General features: G+C 25.3%; 1 protein-coding gene across 2 annotated transcripts in view; it reads right to left on the bottom strand.

Annotated features, from left to right (window-relative positions):
• LOC136975898 (irregular chiasm C-roughest protein-like) overlaps window positions 1-19,133 on the bottom strand; it is a 101,271-nt gene that overhangs the window by 12,603 nt on the left and 69,535 nt on the right. For both annotated transcript variants that reach the window (XM_067271061.1, XM_067271062.1), the window contains exons 2-8: window positions 18,109-18,417; window positions 5,282-5,620; window positions 4,533-4,790; window positions 3,986-4,088; window positions 2,629-2,813; window positions 2,211-2,401; window positions 1,578-1,713 (exon numbers count right to left, since the gene is read on the bottom strand). In XM_067271061.1, coding sequence (XP_067127162.1) covers window positions 1,578-1,713; window positions 2,211-2,401; window positions 2,629-2,813; window positions 3,986-4,088; window positions 4,533-4,790; window positions 5,282-5,620; window positions 18,109-18,417 — 1,521 coding nt within the window. The remainder of the gene's footprint in view (window positions 1-1,577; window positions 1,714-2,210; window positions 2,402-2,628; window positions 2,814-3,985; window positions 4,089-4,532; window positions 4,791-5,281; window positions 5,621-18,108; window positions 18,418-19,133) is intronic.

Raw genomic sequence — 19,133 nt, 5'->3', positions numbered from 1 at the left:
GCAAGTAGGTCTATATGTGATATTTACTCTATGTTAGTAAATTTGTTTAATAAAATATAAATTTAAAAACAATTTTTGTTTTATACGTTATCTTTATAAATTAAATTTTAAAAATACCCAAAATTTTCAATTTGAAAATATGGAAGTTTCAGTATGGATTTTTTAGGTTGTATTTTCAGAAATTTTAATAAGCAGAATAATTATTTGATTCAAGTAAAAATGTAAATGTAGTTACAATCAATGATATATTTTTTACTTTATCATCATTTTGAAAAATGACATATTTACTTAAACATGACGTTGTATAGAATATATTGAAATAGGATAAGTAGAGTGTCTTTATGTTATGTCCAACGAGCATTGGACGTAGAAAGCATTATCGAGAATGCATGAACGAATAACAACATTTCTTTTGATCAAAGAAATGTTCCAAAGTCGCTTTTTTCAAATGTATTTTGGTTCACCTCCAAAATAACTCAAATTAGAACTGGATTGAATTCAACCCAAAGGTCGAGATAAATTTCCCCATAAAATTCTGATCTTAGTAATTCGGTTACCTACTACTTTTTCTCTCCAGATAGATTGCTTGATACTTAGCTAATAGGTTGTAAATCGTTCCCACTTTCTCATCAAAAGCTTATAAGATTTCTTTCATAGATTAGCGTAAGACAATGTTTATCCTTAGTTAATGATCTAAATTGATATTTGGAAGGTTATATGATACATATATTTAAAATATTATTAGTTTGATAACCTAATAAACTTGTTGTCAGATAACAGACTAACGTTAAATTAGATGTTATACTTCTCTTGTTTGATAAGATCAGTAAAAATTGAAATTTCTTTCTTTTCAAGAAACATTAGATTGGATATTTATGGAGAAGTCGTGAAAGAAAAACTCTTTTGTTAAATAATAGTTCACGGATCCGTACAAGTACTATTTACCATAATTAACCCAATCACTTCGGTGCTATATCTTGGTTATAAACTTTATTTGCACGTAGCCAATTTGAATTAAGTTGCACCTTAGGCATATTTTACCTTTTATATTTGCATTTATTTCTAGTTAAGTTCTTCGTTTGAATTCATGGAAGATATCTTCTCCTTACAATTCTTTTATCATTACAGAATTTTAACAAGAATTAGTACTCTGATACTCTTCATTTAATAAGCAATAAACGTAATGAAACAATCAAAAACTATAGAATTGACTATTATTTGATATTTTAAAGTTTTCCCCTATATTTAGCTATAGTTTTGAAGAATTTCGCTCAAATTATTCACAATTTGTAAGACTAAACTTTACATTTTGCAGGTTAATAAAAATATATAATATCCTTCACGTAGAATATAAATTCCGGTGTTCATATGCAATATATTTATCAATATGTAAAGAAAAGGAACATAAATATAAATAATATATACTTAAGATCCGTGTAAACATTAAAACATAGTAAAAATATTTTTACTACTGATATCTATTTAAATTCCATGACAGTTTCTCACACAAATTCAAATTTAAGATTAAACTGAATAAAAAAATTTCAAAATAATTCATATTTTTTTAAAAAATTTACCTCTAACTTCTAATAAAACAGCATAAGATTCTCTCCCTTTATCGTTTTCCACATTTAAAGTATATTTTCTGGAATCGGTTCCATCCACCTGCTGTATAATCAACCTAGCTTCGTAACAATCTCCCTGCCTTAAATCCTGAAAACAAATCATTGCTTTCTTTAATTTGAACAAGCTTATTAGTATATATCACATCATATAAACCAATTAACTGAAACTGCTGTGACGCTAGATAACCATTCTAGTTCAATTAATCATGCCAAACTCTAATTTATCTACATTTGCTATATTGGAAGTAAATGGTGAAATAAATTGATCTACAAATCATGAAAATTTTATCCTTTAATAAGCGATAGATTAAATCGCAATTATCCCAAATTTTAAACTTTTGTGCATTATTTACAAACAGACAGTTTCTCGATTACGTAAATGCGAAAATTTATTGCATACTAATTTGATCTTTAAGTTAAGTAAATCCAAATTTAGGTGGTAATGCTAGGAGTTTATTTTTCATGGTAAATCTTGTATTATTCGTTCACCAGTTTTACAGGAATAAAAACTACTAATTTGCACAATTTATCAATTGTATTAAATCTTAAAAACTTTAATTACAGATAGTACATACGCATACGTACCGGAAGTAATGGTTCTGCAATATAACGCACCAGATCAGATCCTGTGTCTAGTTTCGAACTTCCCCATTCCCAAAATGTACGTCGTGGCTGCGGATCCGAGCAGAAGAACACTGTCATTGTGGCATCTTCGTCTTTCTCAACCACAACTCTTTTCTTTGTCTTCGTAGTATTTGTTAGCACTTGAGGAGCACCTTTAATTAAACAGCACATTAATAAATGTCTTCTGTCATTATTCATTTAATTCAATTTAAATTTTCTACAGTTAAAACACCTTTATATATTATTTTAAAGGAAACAATATTGTTAGTGAAAAATTTTACTGTGCAGTGCGCTGTCATAACTACTAGTATCAAGTAATAAATCATAGAAGACGTCGCTATAGCGGTAAAAGTTTTAAAATGTGAACCCAAGAGATTACCAGTGACATCTAAGGTGATTTCCTCAGAGGTTGCCTTATATTCGTTTCCATTGATAACATTAGAGACCTCGCAGATGTAGTGACCTTGGTACATGTAGGTAACGTTGCTGACGAAAAGAGTAGAATTATTACCACGTTCTAACCACACTAAGGGCTCCCCTCCTATTTTCTGAAGCCACGAATATCTGTAGGGAAAAATAATTTTCTATTTAATGTCCCATAACGATTAGCTTTCTAAAATATTTAATATACATAATAAAAATTTTGTAATGAATACGCATTTAAATCTATTCGTGAAAAATTAAAGATATAATTAGTATTTATTATGATATTCATAAATTATAATATGTATTGTATTGCATGTTTAACTTTCAGATCTCTTTTTGCAGATTATAAATTATTTATATGAATTCCATAAAGTTTTCTGATAAATGATACTCAACCTGACAATATGGCGAAGGGAAGTTTATTTCATAGGGTATTCTACAAGCTACGGAAATCTAAATACAGTATAAAATTGATTTAATAACATCTTGAAACATTTCTCTTGTGGAAATCAGGTAGAAAATATATTGGTTTAGCCATAAAAGAACTGTTTAAATTCTAACAGTGACCGAGATACCCATTCTATCCACAATCAGCTATATATAATTTTGGAAGATTGAATGGTCTATGATGAAGAGGAACGAGTCGGCACATATGACCTTTCCGAAATAAATTTCAGAATGCTGTTTACTGAACTGGCTGAACAAATCCCTAAAGGACTACTACATAGAGATGAGCGTTGACTAGTGACTGTATAGTTACTGGATTGATACGTTATCATGGGACGTAAAGATACACTTTACGGAGAAAGCATGAAGAAAAATAACATCATTTATAACAATGTCACTGACTGATGGCGCTATCTGCTGGAAGCCGGACAAATACAAACCCAAGGTAAGCAGGTAGTGTCACCATTGGAAGACTCAATGATGCGCAAACAGATCTCGATACTATCTTTTATATATTTTTTCTTCGAATTTTTGCCTGGAATAATATATCGTTATAGATATGTTTGTATCGATGCCTTTCATACTAAAGTAAAAAACCTATGAGATATGTCTTACGGCTTAAAGAAATTTGGCTATTTGTGTTGAAATCGCCCAAGAATATAAATTGACTCAAGGTAGTAAAACCGTGGATAACAATTTATAAATAAAAGAAAGAATCATGAAATTTTTCGTATATTTTACTTTTTAGTGTTTACTTGATTCTCCGAGAAGCGAACGTTTGCAGTATAAAAGAAATGTTTATCTTTTATTTTATTACATTCGTATAATTGGAATAACGTTTTTTATTTCAATAAACCACTTACTTGGGTACTGGGTTTCCTTCGGCAACGCACAGTAATTTCGTCGAATTATAAAGAGCTACTGTTGAAGCAGGCGACGGATCGACTCGCAGTATTTTTGGCCTATCTGCAAAATTCCATTTTCAATTTATATCAAAAGTACAGTATTAAAAGTATTTTCCATAGTTTATATAAAAAATATTTAAGAATATAAATTTCCTATAATCGCTTTAACAAAACAATTATTTTAAAGCTTTAAATAATGCATTTTTTCCATTAAAACATTTAACTAATTATTAATAAAACAGTTACCCTTTAAGTTCATATCAGTAAGAGAAGAAATATAATATTATTTTAGAAAATTTATCTACGTATTTACTGTACATGTGTAATCTAAGTAATAGGCTAAATAAATAAGTGGAGTGAAGAGTCTTTATGAAAAATTAATTTCCTTGAAAAATTTAATAAAATATTTAGTAATATTTATTAATTGTGTAAGTAAGGATTTACTCATTAATATGTTAATTATATTGTATAATTTGTTGTATTCTTAAATAAATAATATACTTACACTTAACATCAACAGTCACCTCTAGTTCTTCACTTTGACCAACGTCATTTTTTGCAGAACAGCTGTAAATTCCGGTATCTGTTCTTTTGATGGGTGAAAAGTCTATTTGATCTTTGATATCATAGATCCCTGAGTTACCGGATTTTCTCCAGATGATATTGGCTTTAGGATTAGCATCGGCTTCACATTTCAGAGACAACGACTTGCCTTCTTCGATGTCTTCCTTTGTATTCCCTATTAATTTGATGATCGGAGAATCTGTAATATAAAAATGCTTAGTTTAAAATGTGGATAAATATTATCGAAATAATTGTTAATACTTATAAAATTCAAATATTTTAAAATGGTTTAATGCTTCATTTATATTATAAAACTTATTATCCATAATATAAATATAATTAATTTATTTAGTTAGCTTCGTTAGAGACTAACAAATTAAAATTTGCATCGATATTACAAACATTTATCTTAATATAAATATTTAAAATTGACGTCTTAATATGAAAGGAGATTAAAACTTACAAATTACCGAACAATTATAATTTTGAAAACTTTTATAATTGATTAATTTTTATTTTTAAAGTAATTATTACTAAGTGGATCGATTAACTCTATAACTATTATTACTAAAGTGGATCGATCGAATGCTAGTTGACAATATCTTAATAAAAATAGAATCAATTTTAAACAAATCGTAGCATTTAAACAGCTTGGAATTAACTTAAATGGTGTATATATTCAATACTTACATAAAACTTCAAGTAGTACCGTTATATCTAAAAATTCTTTTTCGTACGCTGGATGGTAAGCTCTGCACTGCAAAGATTTTCCGTTATGTTCTTTGTGGAAAGTATAATCGAGGAGACTAATTGCTTGCCACGTCTTGGCTTTATCAACGTCGGTAGTATTGGTTTGATTAGACATTGATGTTATATCTACACCGTCAATGTACCATTTCAGTACAGCCGGAGGATTTCCTTTCCTCGATACGCAATGGATTCTCTTGCTGTCACCAGAACGAGTTCTATAGGAATCTCCAGGATTTAATTGTATTGTATTATCTTCTATTCTCGGTGCCATCGGTGCTTCTGAAAAATATCATTTGCATATTACAGATATTCATATTTAGTCATTTATTTCTTTATTCCAAGATACTTCGAGCTATATTGGATCATCTTAATAATTCATTTACATGTAAATAGAATACTAATCATTAATCACGAAGATGATTTAAACATCTGTAACAAACATAGTAATTTTGCTGTTACAGAAATTACCGAGTGTGATCATTCCCCTAAGGTAAAATATAGCTGAAAATAAAAAACATTACTTAAAGAATGGTGAAATTTCCCTAGAGTTTCATTGATGTAATATTTAATTTCCTTTCGAAAGGCTCCTGTTGAACGAAGTTGTTTTCTGCTTTGAAATATTTGTGTTTATAACCACATATTCATTCAACATTTATAATACTCTTTAAATATTCTTTAAGTTTATAATAAAACTTATTTTATCAACAATTTTTTTTTCCTTTTTAAATTTTTAATGAATCTAAAAATGGATGTGGGCAAGGGATTCAAAAAATTTAGTCGCACTAACTAGTAAAATTTTTAAACTAATATATTTAATTCACTTATTAGATTTGACGTTCAATTACCTTGAACACGGAAAACAATTTATTTTTAAACAGTGAAAGAACAGTTTTAAAAAATAAAAATATTTTTAAAAATTTTCCAATTTTAACTAAATTCAAAACGTTTATATTTGTTCTTTATTTAAACAAATTTAATTTAGTTTTAATGAAAAATATAAAAAAAAATCTCCATTAATACGGCTAAAACTTTAACTAAAACATATTAAAAATTTACTCTTACTTGTTAGAAAATAAATAAAAATTAAGATCTTAATCTGAAATGTAAACCGAATCTAATCAATAAAGTCAAGTCTACAAGTCGCATTAATAAAAATAATTATTACACTCTAGAAAATAAAATACAGTGAGAATAAAGTTGAAAATCGTCTCTTGCAATAATCCCAGGATAACTACACTTGACAATTGACAAAGTTACTTGCTGCTGTTATTTGTGGGAACATTTATTTTAATCTACAACAAATTTCACTCAATTGGAAACAGTGCTAGGAAACGAAATCGTCATCTTATTGACTGTTGTACTTAATAGGATTGTTAAAAGTAAATTTTGTATTTACTCTTGAAACTAGTAAAATTTTGTTCACTTCTATAATTTTCCTTTCAGGTGATGCATAAATTATTCTCTTTGGTTCTCTTTATGGCTAATTATTAAATACATTAAATAATAAATCTTGCGGTAATTAAGAGAAATTTAGAATATACTAATCTTGTTATATAATAACAATATCTTGAAATAAAATATTTATTATTATTCTGAAAAGCTTTCTATTCTTTTAAAGACAATATTAAATATTTACTTGTGTTTGTTTCCAATATGAAAATATTTAAAAATTAATATGCTTTTTAACTACCAAAATATGTATTGTTTGTGACATTATACAGAATGAGAATTTCAATAATGGAATTTATATGAAACAAAGGAATAGGAATTAAAAGAAAAAGGCAATGCTATACTACTCAGAATTGACAAGGTGACATTATTTGATCTCTAACCTGTCAAAATCAAAAGACTGTAGATTATATTGTTCACTGCTTCACTTCGTTGCATCTACTAATCGATCACCCTATTTCTTTTAGACTGGCGGTTTTACTTTTGACATCAAAAGATGATTTTGTTAGCCACCGAGAAAAAGTAATCTTCTTTTATAAAATATCCATATTAAAAGCAATCCCTTATCTAGGTATCGCGTGTTTAAAAACTTATATAAGGATGGAATTCGAAATTGATCAGAAGCTATAGAAAATTAATATTCTTTTCAGGAGATAGGAAAATAAATATTAAAAAGTAAATTGAATAAATTTATAAACTATTACAGCATTTATCGAAAGAAATGGTTTTCTTTAAATAAATAGCATAATAAATAATTTAGTAAACAATAGACACTTTTCGAGATATCATTGATTGGTATTTACTGACGTATGTTGCTGGCACTAGTTATGTTTACAGTTCTCCACACTTAAACATATTCATCTTCTTTATCTTCCGGTCCATTAACTTTCGTCTTTTGGGTCGATCAACTTTTCGAATACGATGAGCAGAAAATTTACAAAATATGATTAATGTTTTGTTCACAAACTGCTACGGGTGGATCGTTGTTCTTTTGTCATACGAAAATAATGAATATTTGCTGTGTCGTGTTCACTTCTCATTTACAGTTAAGCGGTATTATCGTGAAACAAGTCACGTCGTATGAATTCTTTTCAAATTGTTCCTTTTTTTTTTTAATTGTGGTCTCGAATGATTTAATATTCATCTGACTTTCAAACTAAGCAGCGGATCGATATGTAAAAATGAAGCTATGTTGTATGAATAACTGTTATTCGTAGATAAGAAATCGTTTAACTCGTATTTAGCATATTCCTCAACCACATTTTTTTTTTCTCTTCCTAGATAAAAAAAAGCTCTTTATAAATTAAGAACAGACGTTCGATTTATATATTCGGATAACTGCTTCTACAATAAAAGATTACTTCAACCGGAATGTTCTTGTTGCACTTAAAATACGTTCTTTTTTCAACTTAATGGATTTTAGAAAATTATTCTATCGTGCCTTGGCTATTAGATTTAAATTAATTTTTTATAACCGATTTTAAATATCCATTAAAATATTTTTTCAATATTAAATATTTTGCCACTTAATCCTCCAATTTTTTCTATTTGTAAAAATTTCATATTCCAAAAATGACAATAAATTATTCACATTCTTAATGTACTTTTAATTAAAAAAAAATACATTTTATTAAACTTTATATGTTTTAATAAAAATAGAAAATATTCATAAAATCATAAAGAAAACTGTAAAGAATTAAGAAGCAGCCAATATATATATATATATTATATTATATTTTTTTCCAATGACCTTTATAAAGCCAATAATTTACAGTCGTTCATTTTTCAATTGGATGAAATTTATTCAACTGGGAAAGATTCATTATTTTTACTACTATGAAACTGAAGAAAATAATAAGATAAAATTTGTCGATAAATTTAAAAAAATAATAATAAATTTAGCATAATTTATTAGAGCAGTAAAATATTTTGTAAAAAGAAAAATTTCGTTCAACAAGTAAAACTTTTCTGAAAATCACATAAATGATGAAAAACTCTTTTCTCTTTCAAAAATTTAAATTACGTTCGGCTGCTAAAGTTATAGCTATTGGACTATGCAGTTTTTATTGAGGAGCAAGCAATTGGAGCCTTGTATTTGCATATGGTGAGATCACAACTGGAATCCAGCTATCCATAAAAAAATGTTCTGCTCCGTTGACTGAGTTGAGATTTTGTTCTACTCCTTGATATAAAACGTAACGAAAACTTATTTCAAGAATCTGAAAGCAGAATCTAGACCACAATGTTTATACTCAGTCTAGATTCCATAAGAAATGACTATCTCTGTTTTTTCCCGTGTCGGTTTAGTCAGCAGTCTTCAATGCAAAGACACGAAGAGCTTTCTATCTAAAATCGAACCTCGAACTGTGATATTGATAGCAGAATAATTTATATCATTTTAACTGTTCGAGTTTGAAACACCAAGTGAATATATGTGTTTTTAGATGTTTTGAAAGTCTTAATTCAAGATATTTTTATTATAAATAATCATTATTTTCAAGAATTTTTTAAACACGCGTTTATATTTTAAAGATAAATTTATAAGTGATAAAAATAAATATTTCACTACTATAAATACATAAAAATAAAGAACCGAATACATTATATCGTAAAATTCTTTCTCTAGTCTCAATATAAGAATATATATATACAGAAATGAATATTTATTTTTAGATTCTTAATTCAAGATTTATTATTTTGGAAAAATTAATTTTTTAAAAACAAATTTTAATACCTTTAAATATATTTTAAAATATAATAATAAATTTTCATTACTAAAAATATATATATGAAAATAAAATAAACAATTACATGCATTGTAATTTTCATAAAACAGTTTATTTAATCTAAATATAATTTTCTACGAAACTAATTATTTTACTATATATTTAAATTTAAATAAAATAATTTTTAAGTTTCATAAATGCTAAACAACTTCGACAATATAATTAAACTGCATTTTCCCTATAATTTTCATACAAAATGACCAATATTATCTCTAAATCTATTCAGTTCTCGTGTGACTGTAATTTGCATCTTATTCAATCCGCTCGAGTTTCTTTATTGGTACTTCAAGTATAGAAAATAATATAGTGAAATAGAAACTTTTTTATATTTTAAAAATAATTATACATTTATTTTTAATTAATTTATTTTTTAACTTTTTAAAGTTAACTTTTACGCACTTATCTTTTCTTTAAATATTTTATATGTTGTGTGTATAAGTTATATTGAATAAGAAATAACGATTTCTAATTATTGTCATGCTGCATCAGAATAAATGAAAATACTTGAGTTATATTTGTCGAAAGAGATTGTAGTTAAGAACAAAACATAATCGAAAGCTAGTAAAAGTGTTTACCTTGTCATTGAAAGTTATGCTCATGTTTTTAATAAACTTCTCTTATAATAAATACAGAGAAAATAAGTAAAGAAAATTTATTTTGATATGATCATAAAATATTATGACTGTATCAAAATAAATTAAAATTTTAATATTTATAACAAAAAAACATTTAAATAAATAAAGTATTTTTTTACTATATTTTTTGTACTAAATGTATTAAATATTTAGAATTTTAATATTATTTAAATTATCACAGTATTCGATCAAATAAAAATTCCGAAAAATTGTCATTTTTTTCACAAAACATACAGATTTTTGCTGTTCCGTTGAAAGCTATTAAAATTTTTGGAAAAAAGGTGAATATTATATACAAAATTTTACAAATTATTCTATTGAATATAAAATACAACAACATAAAATACAAAAAAATGCAGCAGTAAAAGGAAAATTATACTGGCAATAATAACAATATTTTTTCTACTTTAGAAAAAAAGATGAATATATTCGAATTTTGATTTGTACAATACTTCTTTGAATTGAATAGAACTTTATTGAATTTTTTTTATGGTAATATATTATAGGACATACGCGTTATAGGACGTATGCTCTACTGCTTTAGTCAATTTCTTTTTCTTCAAAGCAATTCCATTGTATAGTACGACTTTCTGGGTTTTTTCAAAACAAGATAAAGTACAAAATCTATACAGCGTTAGGATAATAAAACACAAAGAAATAAATATGTGTACTTTTGTAACTTGATAATAAAATAAATTTTAATTAAAATATATTTATATAAATAAAAAAGACGTAGTCGTTTCCAAAACTTGGTCAACCAAGTTTTGGAAACGACTACGTCTTTTTTATTTATATAAAAAATTTCTCATCCAGCGAAAAAACTAAAAATAAAATATATTTATTTCTTTAAAACATTACGTATTATTGAATATTAACATTTAATATATATATATATTTAAAATACATACACATATATAAATAAGTTTGCAGAAAAGGAAATGCAAAATACATATTATTCTAATTTTATTCACAGTCTCAAATTTTGTTATATTATAACGAATGTAACGAATATAAAGAATGTAAAGACGAATAAACATGCTCATTTACGTGTATTTTAAAAGAAAAAATTATCATAAAATTTGTATAATCAGAAATATTTTTAGCAAAAAAATTCAATATTTTTCTTAAAATAGGATTTATGCGAATGTATGGAAAAATCTGTTTATATAAATTGAAACACTCAAAATTTTTAATTCGAAACCATATTGAAAATTATAGAGATATGTAAATTTCCTCATATTTAAAGTTTATAAAATGAACTTAGAAAACAAGTTAAAATCTATGAAAGTTTAAGGACATTTCTCGTTAAATGAATTTACGCGATTACTATCGACTGATTTCTCTTATAACAAGTAAGAAACACAGAATATAAATTATCAAAATATTTGTTTTTCTAATTCGTGTTTTACTTCAATTTTCATAATTCTTGTTTTTCCTTTTATTATTTTAAAAAATAAAACGATATATTTTAATTAATAGTTTATCGCTTTATTATGTAAATAATTTAACTCGATTTTTTATATTTATTTATTTCTTTAATTTATTATTATATTACTTTTTTTAATTATTCACGCAAATAAAATAAAAAATAAATAAATATAAAAAATCGATTTAAAATATTTACATAATAAAGCGATAAACTATTAATTAAAATATCAAATATTTAAAATGTATAAAAAAGTTTTTTAATTAAAATATTTCGTTTTATTATTTATTAAGTATAAAAATATAATTTCATTATATAAATCGAATATTAATAATAATAAAAACGATAGTTTATAGATAACACTTCAACCTAATATTAAATTATTACAAGAAGAAAAATATAATAAAATTTGTGATAAAAATTATTATTATTTTTTATGAAAGAAAAACAGATGAGTATCATTTGAGCTATTCTACACACATGTAATTAATTATTTAAATTTTTCACGTGGTATTCTGTTTCAATTGCTAACTTTAACTTTAAAAAAAAACTTAGAATGAAGGAATAAAGAAAAATATATTTAGAGTCAATCGTAAATAAATAAAATAAGTTAAAAATAGAAAACAAACACAAAAAAGAATTTCTTATGATATAGGTTTGCCTTAAAGTAAAAACGCGTCTAGTATTATAACAAAGACTGAGTAGAAATATGAATTTTTTAAAGAAAAAAGTAAGAACGAATAGTTGAGAAAATAAAATAGATAGAAGAAAAAGTATGTTCGTAGTTTTTTTTTTCAACTAATCGTCGTTAAGACCGCCAACCAATACATAAAAGTTTATACATTGATATATATTTCATAATATAATTTTTTATACATTAATGTTTAGAAAATTTAAAATAAGGTATAAATCAAGAAATGTTTTACTATCTGCACGTAATTAAGAACTATGAAACATAACAGTTTGTATATCAATGTTTGTTTAATGAATGTTCAAAATCTGTAAAACCTTGCAAATATCTGATAAGTAGCAGCAATACAATCATCGGTCTGTTAATTTTGTAGATTAAAACTGGAACAAAACGACCAAGAGTTTCATTTACATTAGCGCAACGTTTAATGATCGCCAAGTCTCATAACTATTGTGAAAACTAAGATCATTTCAAATGCGTAAAATGAGACGTTCCTTGCACGTTGGAATGTCTGTTCACTGCAAACCATAATTTGCAACTGCTTTGTCTCACATCTGCAGATAGTATCATTAATCGCTAATCATAGCATCAACGTTTTCCTTGATCATCAACTTTGATTACGCGATTATACGAGACACGAATTCATAGAAATTATTTAAATATAAAACACAAATTACAAATTCTGCACAGAATTCTTTATCACGTGAATTTCGTTAAGATTTATTTCTTATTAAAATTTGAAAAAAATATATTCAAAAATAAAGTAAATAATTTGGAAAGCGCTATATAAATATAATTTTCTTAATTATTATTATTTTTATTAATTATCATTAAAAACAAAAGAAAATGTATAAAAATGATCGATTTTTATCATTTAAATGACAAATTTAACAAATGAAATAACTGAAATAATGAAAAAAAAAAAAAAAAAGTCTGTGAGATTCATCGCATTTTCAATAGAATATTTATTACAGAGACAATGAATAACTAACTAATCTCAGATTTAAGAAAAGAAAATCATAAAATATTCTTTAGGATTAATCCAAAAGCAACAAATTATTAATAGAATGATCTTAGGTAAATGAATGTTGATGCAAGAAGACTTAAGTCGTTGAATGCGAAAACTGATTAAAAAGCAATTGCTCTTTGTCATCATCAATTCGAGAAAATATGACATCAAAATATGAATATATTCATGAGCAGATGACATAATAAATATCAGAACAAATGAAAGCAAGGTTTGCATAAATTCAAAAGATTTGTCTTCCGCAAGACAGTTTTTAAAGTAGAAAAGAAAAAGAAAATCGGATCAGTTTAAATTAGCAAATATCTTTTTATTTGTGAATAAATAATAATTAATTATACGCCTATTATAATAATATTAACATACGTATTTATGAAGCATATATTAAATAAACATTGTTTAAAATTTAATTAAATTCAGAATAAATATAAATTATCAGCATTATTCTAGAATTAATTTTTTTTCGTTAAATAATTTAATATTCTGCGTAGCTTAATTATTCTTTTTATCTACAATTTACGTGATTAATAAATTTCAAAAATTGCGTTTTTTTCCCCGAAACACGAAAAGATAAAGAACTTTGTTGAAAGTGTTCGTAGATTAATATCTAAATTTAAGTATTACTTATATAATATAGCGTGTTAATTTGGAAAATTAAGTTAATTTAGTCCAAATGAAAATCTCACGATATTTATCGATTATTTACTTCGTTTATATAGTATACAATTTATTTGTTTATCATTTGTTTATTTATGCGGAATCCATTAAACACAATTAACATATATTCAATGATTTCGGTGGTTATTTTTAGCAACAATTTATATTAAATTATATTTTATCGATTCTTTAGTACCTCATTACTTATTTAAAAAAGTATTATTCGTTTAAATTTTGCCAATATAAATGAATATAATTTATTTATTAATTAAAATATAAAATATTTTTTTTATAATTATTTTTTCAAAATATTGAAATTTTAGTTGAACTTTAAGCTAGAATATTTAGTTTCTTTTAACATTTTTTTTCCTTAAATAAAAAAATAGAATAAAATATTTAATAAACAGGAGCGATCGTGTTTTACTTACAAGTTAGTTTTCTTTTTAGAATTTTAAATATAACCTCGGGATGGAATTTAACATCTAAATGATTTGTATGTTAAGACGAATGGAAAATTATGTTTTCTCTTTCGTTCCAACAGTTGTTAATAACTTGCAGATGCAAAATGTCTTTCACAAAATATCGATCACCCTATTTAATGCATATATTTAAGTCATATTCTATCAAATGAAACTGCATACAAGAAAAATATTTGAAACCAAGCTTTTTAAGTTACTTATTTACTTTTACATTCCTTAAAATATCTAATAACGAAGCGCCTAACAACTTTTCAATTGAGAATTCCTTTTTTTTCTTTTTTGATTTTCAATCCATTTTAAATGAATAGATTAAATAACGAATGATAAAAATTAACATTATTGGAAAAAAAATTAATTTGACCATTTTTCTTTTTGCAATAAAATTGGAAGATTTCCATTAACGCACTTAAGTAATTAATTTTATTTCATGGCAAAATAAAACGACTAACTCTCCTTCGATTCCTTTAGTGGGAGTGAAGAGAATTTACTGGAAAACAAAGAGCACATTATGGTTAGATGTTAGCGGTATGAAACAAATTCATTCTAAAAAAGAAAAAGAAAAAAAAACTTAAATCGAGTCATTTCACGTTTGAATGAAATGGGAATAAGATACGTATATTTTATCGTTGTTTTTAGACGGTTTATACTCAGATTTTATTATTGTTTCCTTTCATTTGTTTAAAATTTCATACATTTTACAATGCAGAAATTTAGTCACCAATATATAAATTATTCAATAACATTAATGTATATATAACATAAACACTAACGTGATTAATATGTAATAAACAAAAAAAACTATATCATTGAAATTTATTACTTCAAAGAACTATGTTTTATAGAAATTCCCAAATCTGATTGTTCTGTATTATTTAAATATTTACAATTTTAATTGCAAACAGCCTTTAAATGTTTTATTAATTATTCATAACAATGTGACGCTTCAAATTAATTATTTACTTAAAAGTGAATTTTAAATAACAATAAAAAATGATTTAAAATATATATAATTTTTATGAGAAAGGCGTTTTTCTTCTTTTCTAATTAATTATTTAGGATAGTTATACGATCTAATTTCTTTCCATAAATTATAATTTATATTAAATTAATTTATTGCAGCGTCAAAACTGTAATTTTCCTAGAATATGTTATAATAGCAAAACTATATTAATTAATAATTACAACATATAATTTATATAACTATTAATAACTAAAATTTTAGAATTATAGAATGAATTGCCTAATAGTTCTCTTATTCGAGATAATGTCCAAAGATTTATTACTTGATACATTTTCTAATATATTAGCGAACACATTTTTTCGTATTTATTATAGCATTGACAAGGCAATAAAAGCTTTGGTATAGCCTATAATTATTGCTAGGTATTTTTTATGATTAATAATTGATGCTTTTTCAAACGAAGAATGGAAAAAGGTAAAAAAATATAACTTTTATTTTAAAGAAACAGAAATGTAATATCTTAAATATTTGTATTAAAGGCACATCAAAGCCCTTAATTAAAGCTCGCTGCTTATTAAGGTCAGAATAATCGATGTCCATTCTAATTGCTGGTCTTGTAAACATTGATCTCAAGACAATGTTTTGAATGGTTGGTACTCTTCTTCTTGGCCAATGTGTGTCAAAGGATGAGAAATTTATTATTACATAGCTAACGATCGAAAGGGTAATTGATAATGATAATTACCCTTGACATGGAGGATATGTAAAGTATGTCTACAATTAGCCATAAAATCAGGAAGATTTCAATTGGCGAATTACGTGAGAATTGCATATACATTAAATTTTTAACTGTGAATAAGAGTAAGAAAACGTATTTTAAACGGAAAAATATTCATTGAGTAATTTATCAACTGAAAAAAGTCAGCGAATATATTTTTAATGTTTCTTAAAGTTAGTTCTTGTAAGGAAGTTAAAGGCTAAGTTATGTTTTAGTTAAAAACTTGAACTGAAGTCTTAAAAATAATAATTTAAGAGCATAATTTTAAAATATAAATCACCTATCTCCTTGTACTTCGGTGCATTATATTGTAAGTTATATCACATAAATAGTTGTACGAGTGATCAGTTTTGCTATAGTTATATCAGATGTCGGTTGTGAATTACGATCCGGGTTAGAAGAATCTGATCAGTGATGAGGGAATATTATCATAAAGAATTAAAGAGTCTATCTCATCGAACTAAGTACAACAAACTTCATCTAATTTAATGGAAAGGACGTACTGGTCTCAGTATGTCCTCGTTAATAGGAGATAAATATATCATAAAACTAGAATGAAATGACTTGTAAAAAGTACGAAAAGTCGAGCTGAATATAGGATGGTCGTAAAAAAAGTTTATCTATATTGAAGAAATTACAAAACTTTATTTTTTTTCCTTAAGAACTGTTATAAACTTTCTACTATCTTAGAATTTGTTATTTCTCAATAAAAAGTAAATTGAGTCATAACGTAAAAAATATTTTCTCAAATAATAACGTTTAATAATTTACTACAACTAAAAATTAACAAAAAAGTTTAATACTTTTAGATTTAAATTATTTCATTAATAATTGTGTTATCATACATAAAAAAAACTTATGAAAAATCGCTTTCATCTCACATAATATCATGAGGAGGTATTTGCTAGAAATTCGATATTTTATAAAGAATGCATTTGTGAATGTGTTAGTGAATAAAAAACTATGTTACAGCAACAGTTGGCAATACTACAATGTAATAGTAAAATCCATAAAAGAGATGACAGATTTTGTCACTATCGTCCTCAGCTAACTCTCACCCTCTTTACAGCCTTACTGAATATATTTAAATGCTAATACATCTTTTATTCATAGAAATTCGGTGTAGAAATGGAATGGCGACGAAGAATTTCATGTTTGGATAAAAACTAGGCGTTAAATTAGATCTCTGAATATTCTAGACAGGTTTTAAAAAATTCGTGTTGCAATATATTTTAACGGTTTACTACGATTTACTCTAAATAAAATGACGAAAATCTGACTAAACAACGTAGAGAATTAGTTACGTGGAATGTTTTATTTACATTCTACAATTTTATAACCATTTCGGTTAAACCCGCACGTTTATGAAATAATTAACAAAAGTTAAATGGTTATTTAGAAAAAAAATCATAACTCGACTTTCAAAAATTATTAAATATTTGATGGAAATAAATTATAAAGAAAACAAAATCACTTAACATTACTAAAAAATCAAAACGAAAGTATTTTTAACGAGAATATAAAGACATTTTCAATAAATTTAATTTTAAAGTATACTTTTGAAGACTGCGGAAACGTACTACTTAAACTTATTATACGTTGTTCATTATTTCTTTCCATTTTTATCGCATCAAGCATGCAGTGCACATATCAATTGATTTATTAGCTGAAGTTATACTGCCGATTATCATCGTATTAAAATTTATCATTTGTCACGTAACCGTGTTCCAGATTACAGTTATTGGATAACGAACTAAACTCACGAAAGGAAAGAATCTACAGAATGACTTATGATCGGAACATTGAAAAATATATATATAAAAAGATAAAATAATATTTATTATAAGATAATTCTATAAATAAATATATATCTTAAATTACCTCTGACGGTGTATTTGATTTCAGGAGAAGTGAGAGTAAGTTCCGTTAGTGAAGTTTGAGTAACTTGGCATTCCCATCTTCCGTCATCATCTTCTATTCTGCTGTTCCTGATCTTGATGCTGCAATCACCATCTGACGGTTCTCTTTCAAAGTCATATTTATTTTGAATTTTTCCAACTACCCTACCGTCTTTCAACCACGCACATTCTCCCTTTCTGTTTCTCACTTTACAAATTAGAACTGTTGTGTCTCCGGGGTTTACTTCTGTGTCTACTGGAGTAGTGTCGAATTCTTGTAACGGCGATGTACCTGGAAAGAAGATGGATTCGATTACAGAGGGATAGAAGAAAAGCGATTTGCCGTTGGTCTAAGCTTATTGCCGAAGCACTTAACGAAATGTTGGTGAAATCTAACTTCCTTTGCTAGAGTAACAAAGGACAAATGAAAGCACTTTGGTAGACCACGATTGATAGAATTTAATGTTCCTAAAGAAAGACAAATCTAATAGCTAAAAAAGATGGAATTCTATTTAATATCGGGTTATCGCGGTAAACTGTTACTTACATTTTTCAATTTACTTCAACCTTTTTCTCAGATAAAAGTCTAACTTCATTTATTTTTTTAATATAATTTTTCTTAAATTTTCAAATTTATTAATACTTTTTCTTTACTTACAACTTTTCAATATTCTACAAATTCGAATTTAAAAAATAAATTTTATTTCAGAAAATTTGATAAAATTCAATTTTTATTTACGGAAATTTTCTAAATTTCATTAAGGATATGTTTTTATTAGTATTTCTTTTATTTTATTTTATTCAAATTGTAATTTTTAACGTATAAAGGTATAAATTCATTTTTGAAACTGTATAAATATTTTATATAAATTTTCTTAATTATGTAAATACTTTTTTATTTATTGTTTAAATGAAACTGTATTTTTAAATTTTATCAGACTGTATTTCCTTAACTTTCTATTTTCTAAATGTTTTCTATGTATAATCTTGTTATTATTTTACTTTTTT

The sequence above is a fragment of the Centruroides vittatus genome, unplaced genomic scaffold (genome assembly GCF_030686945.1).
Source record: "Centruroides vittatus isolate TY-2023 unplaced genomic scaffold, ASM3068694v2 contig_391, whole genome shotgun sequence".
Taxonomy (NCBI): domain Eukaryota; kingdom Metazoa; phylum Arthropoda; class Arachnida; order Scorpiones; family Buthidae; genus Centruroides; species Centruroides vittatus.
This window is presented reverse-complemented; position numbering and strand designations above follow the sequence as displayed.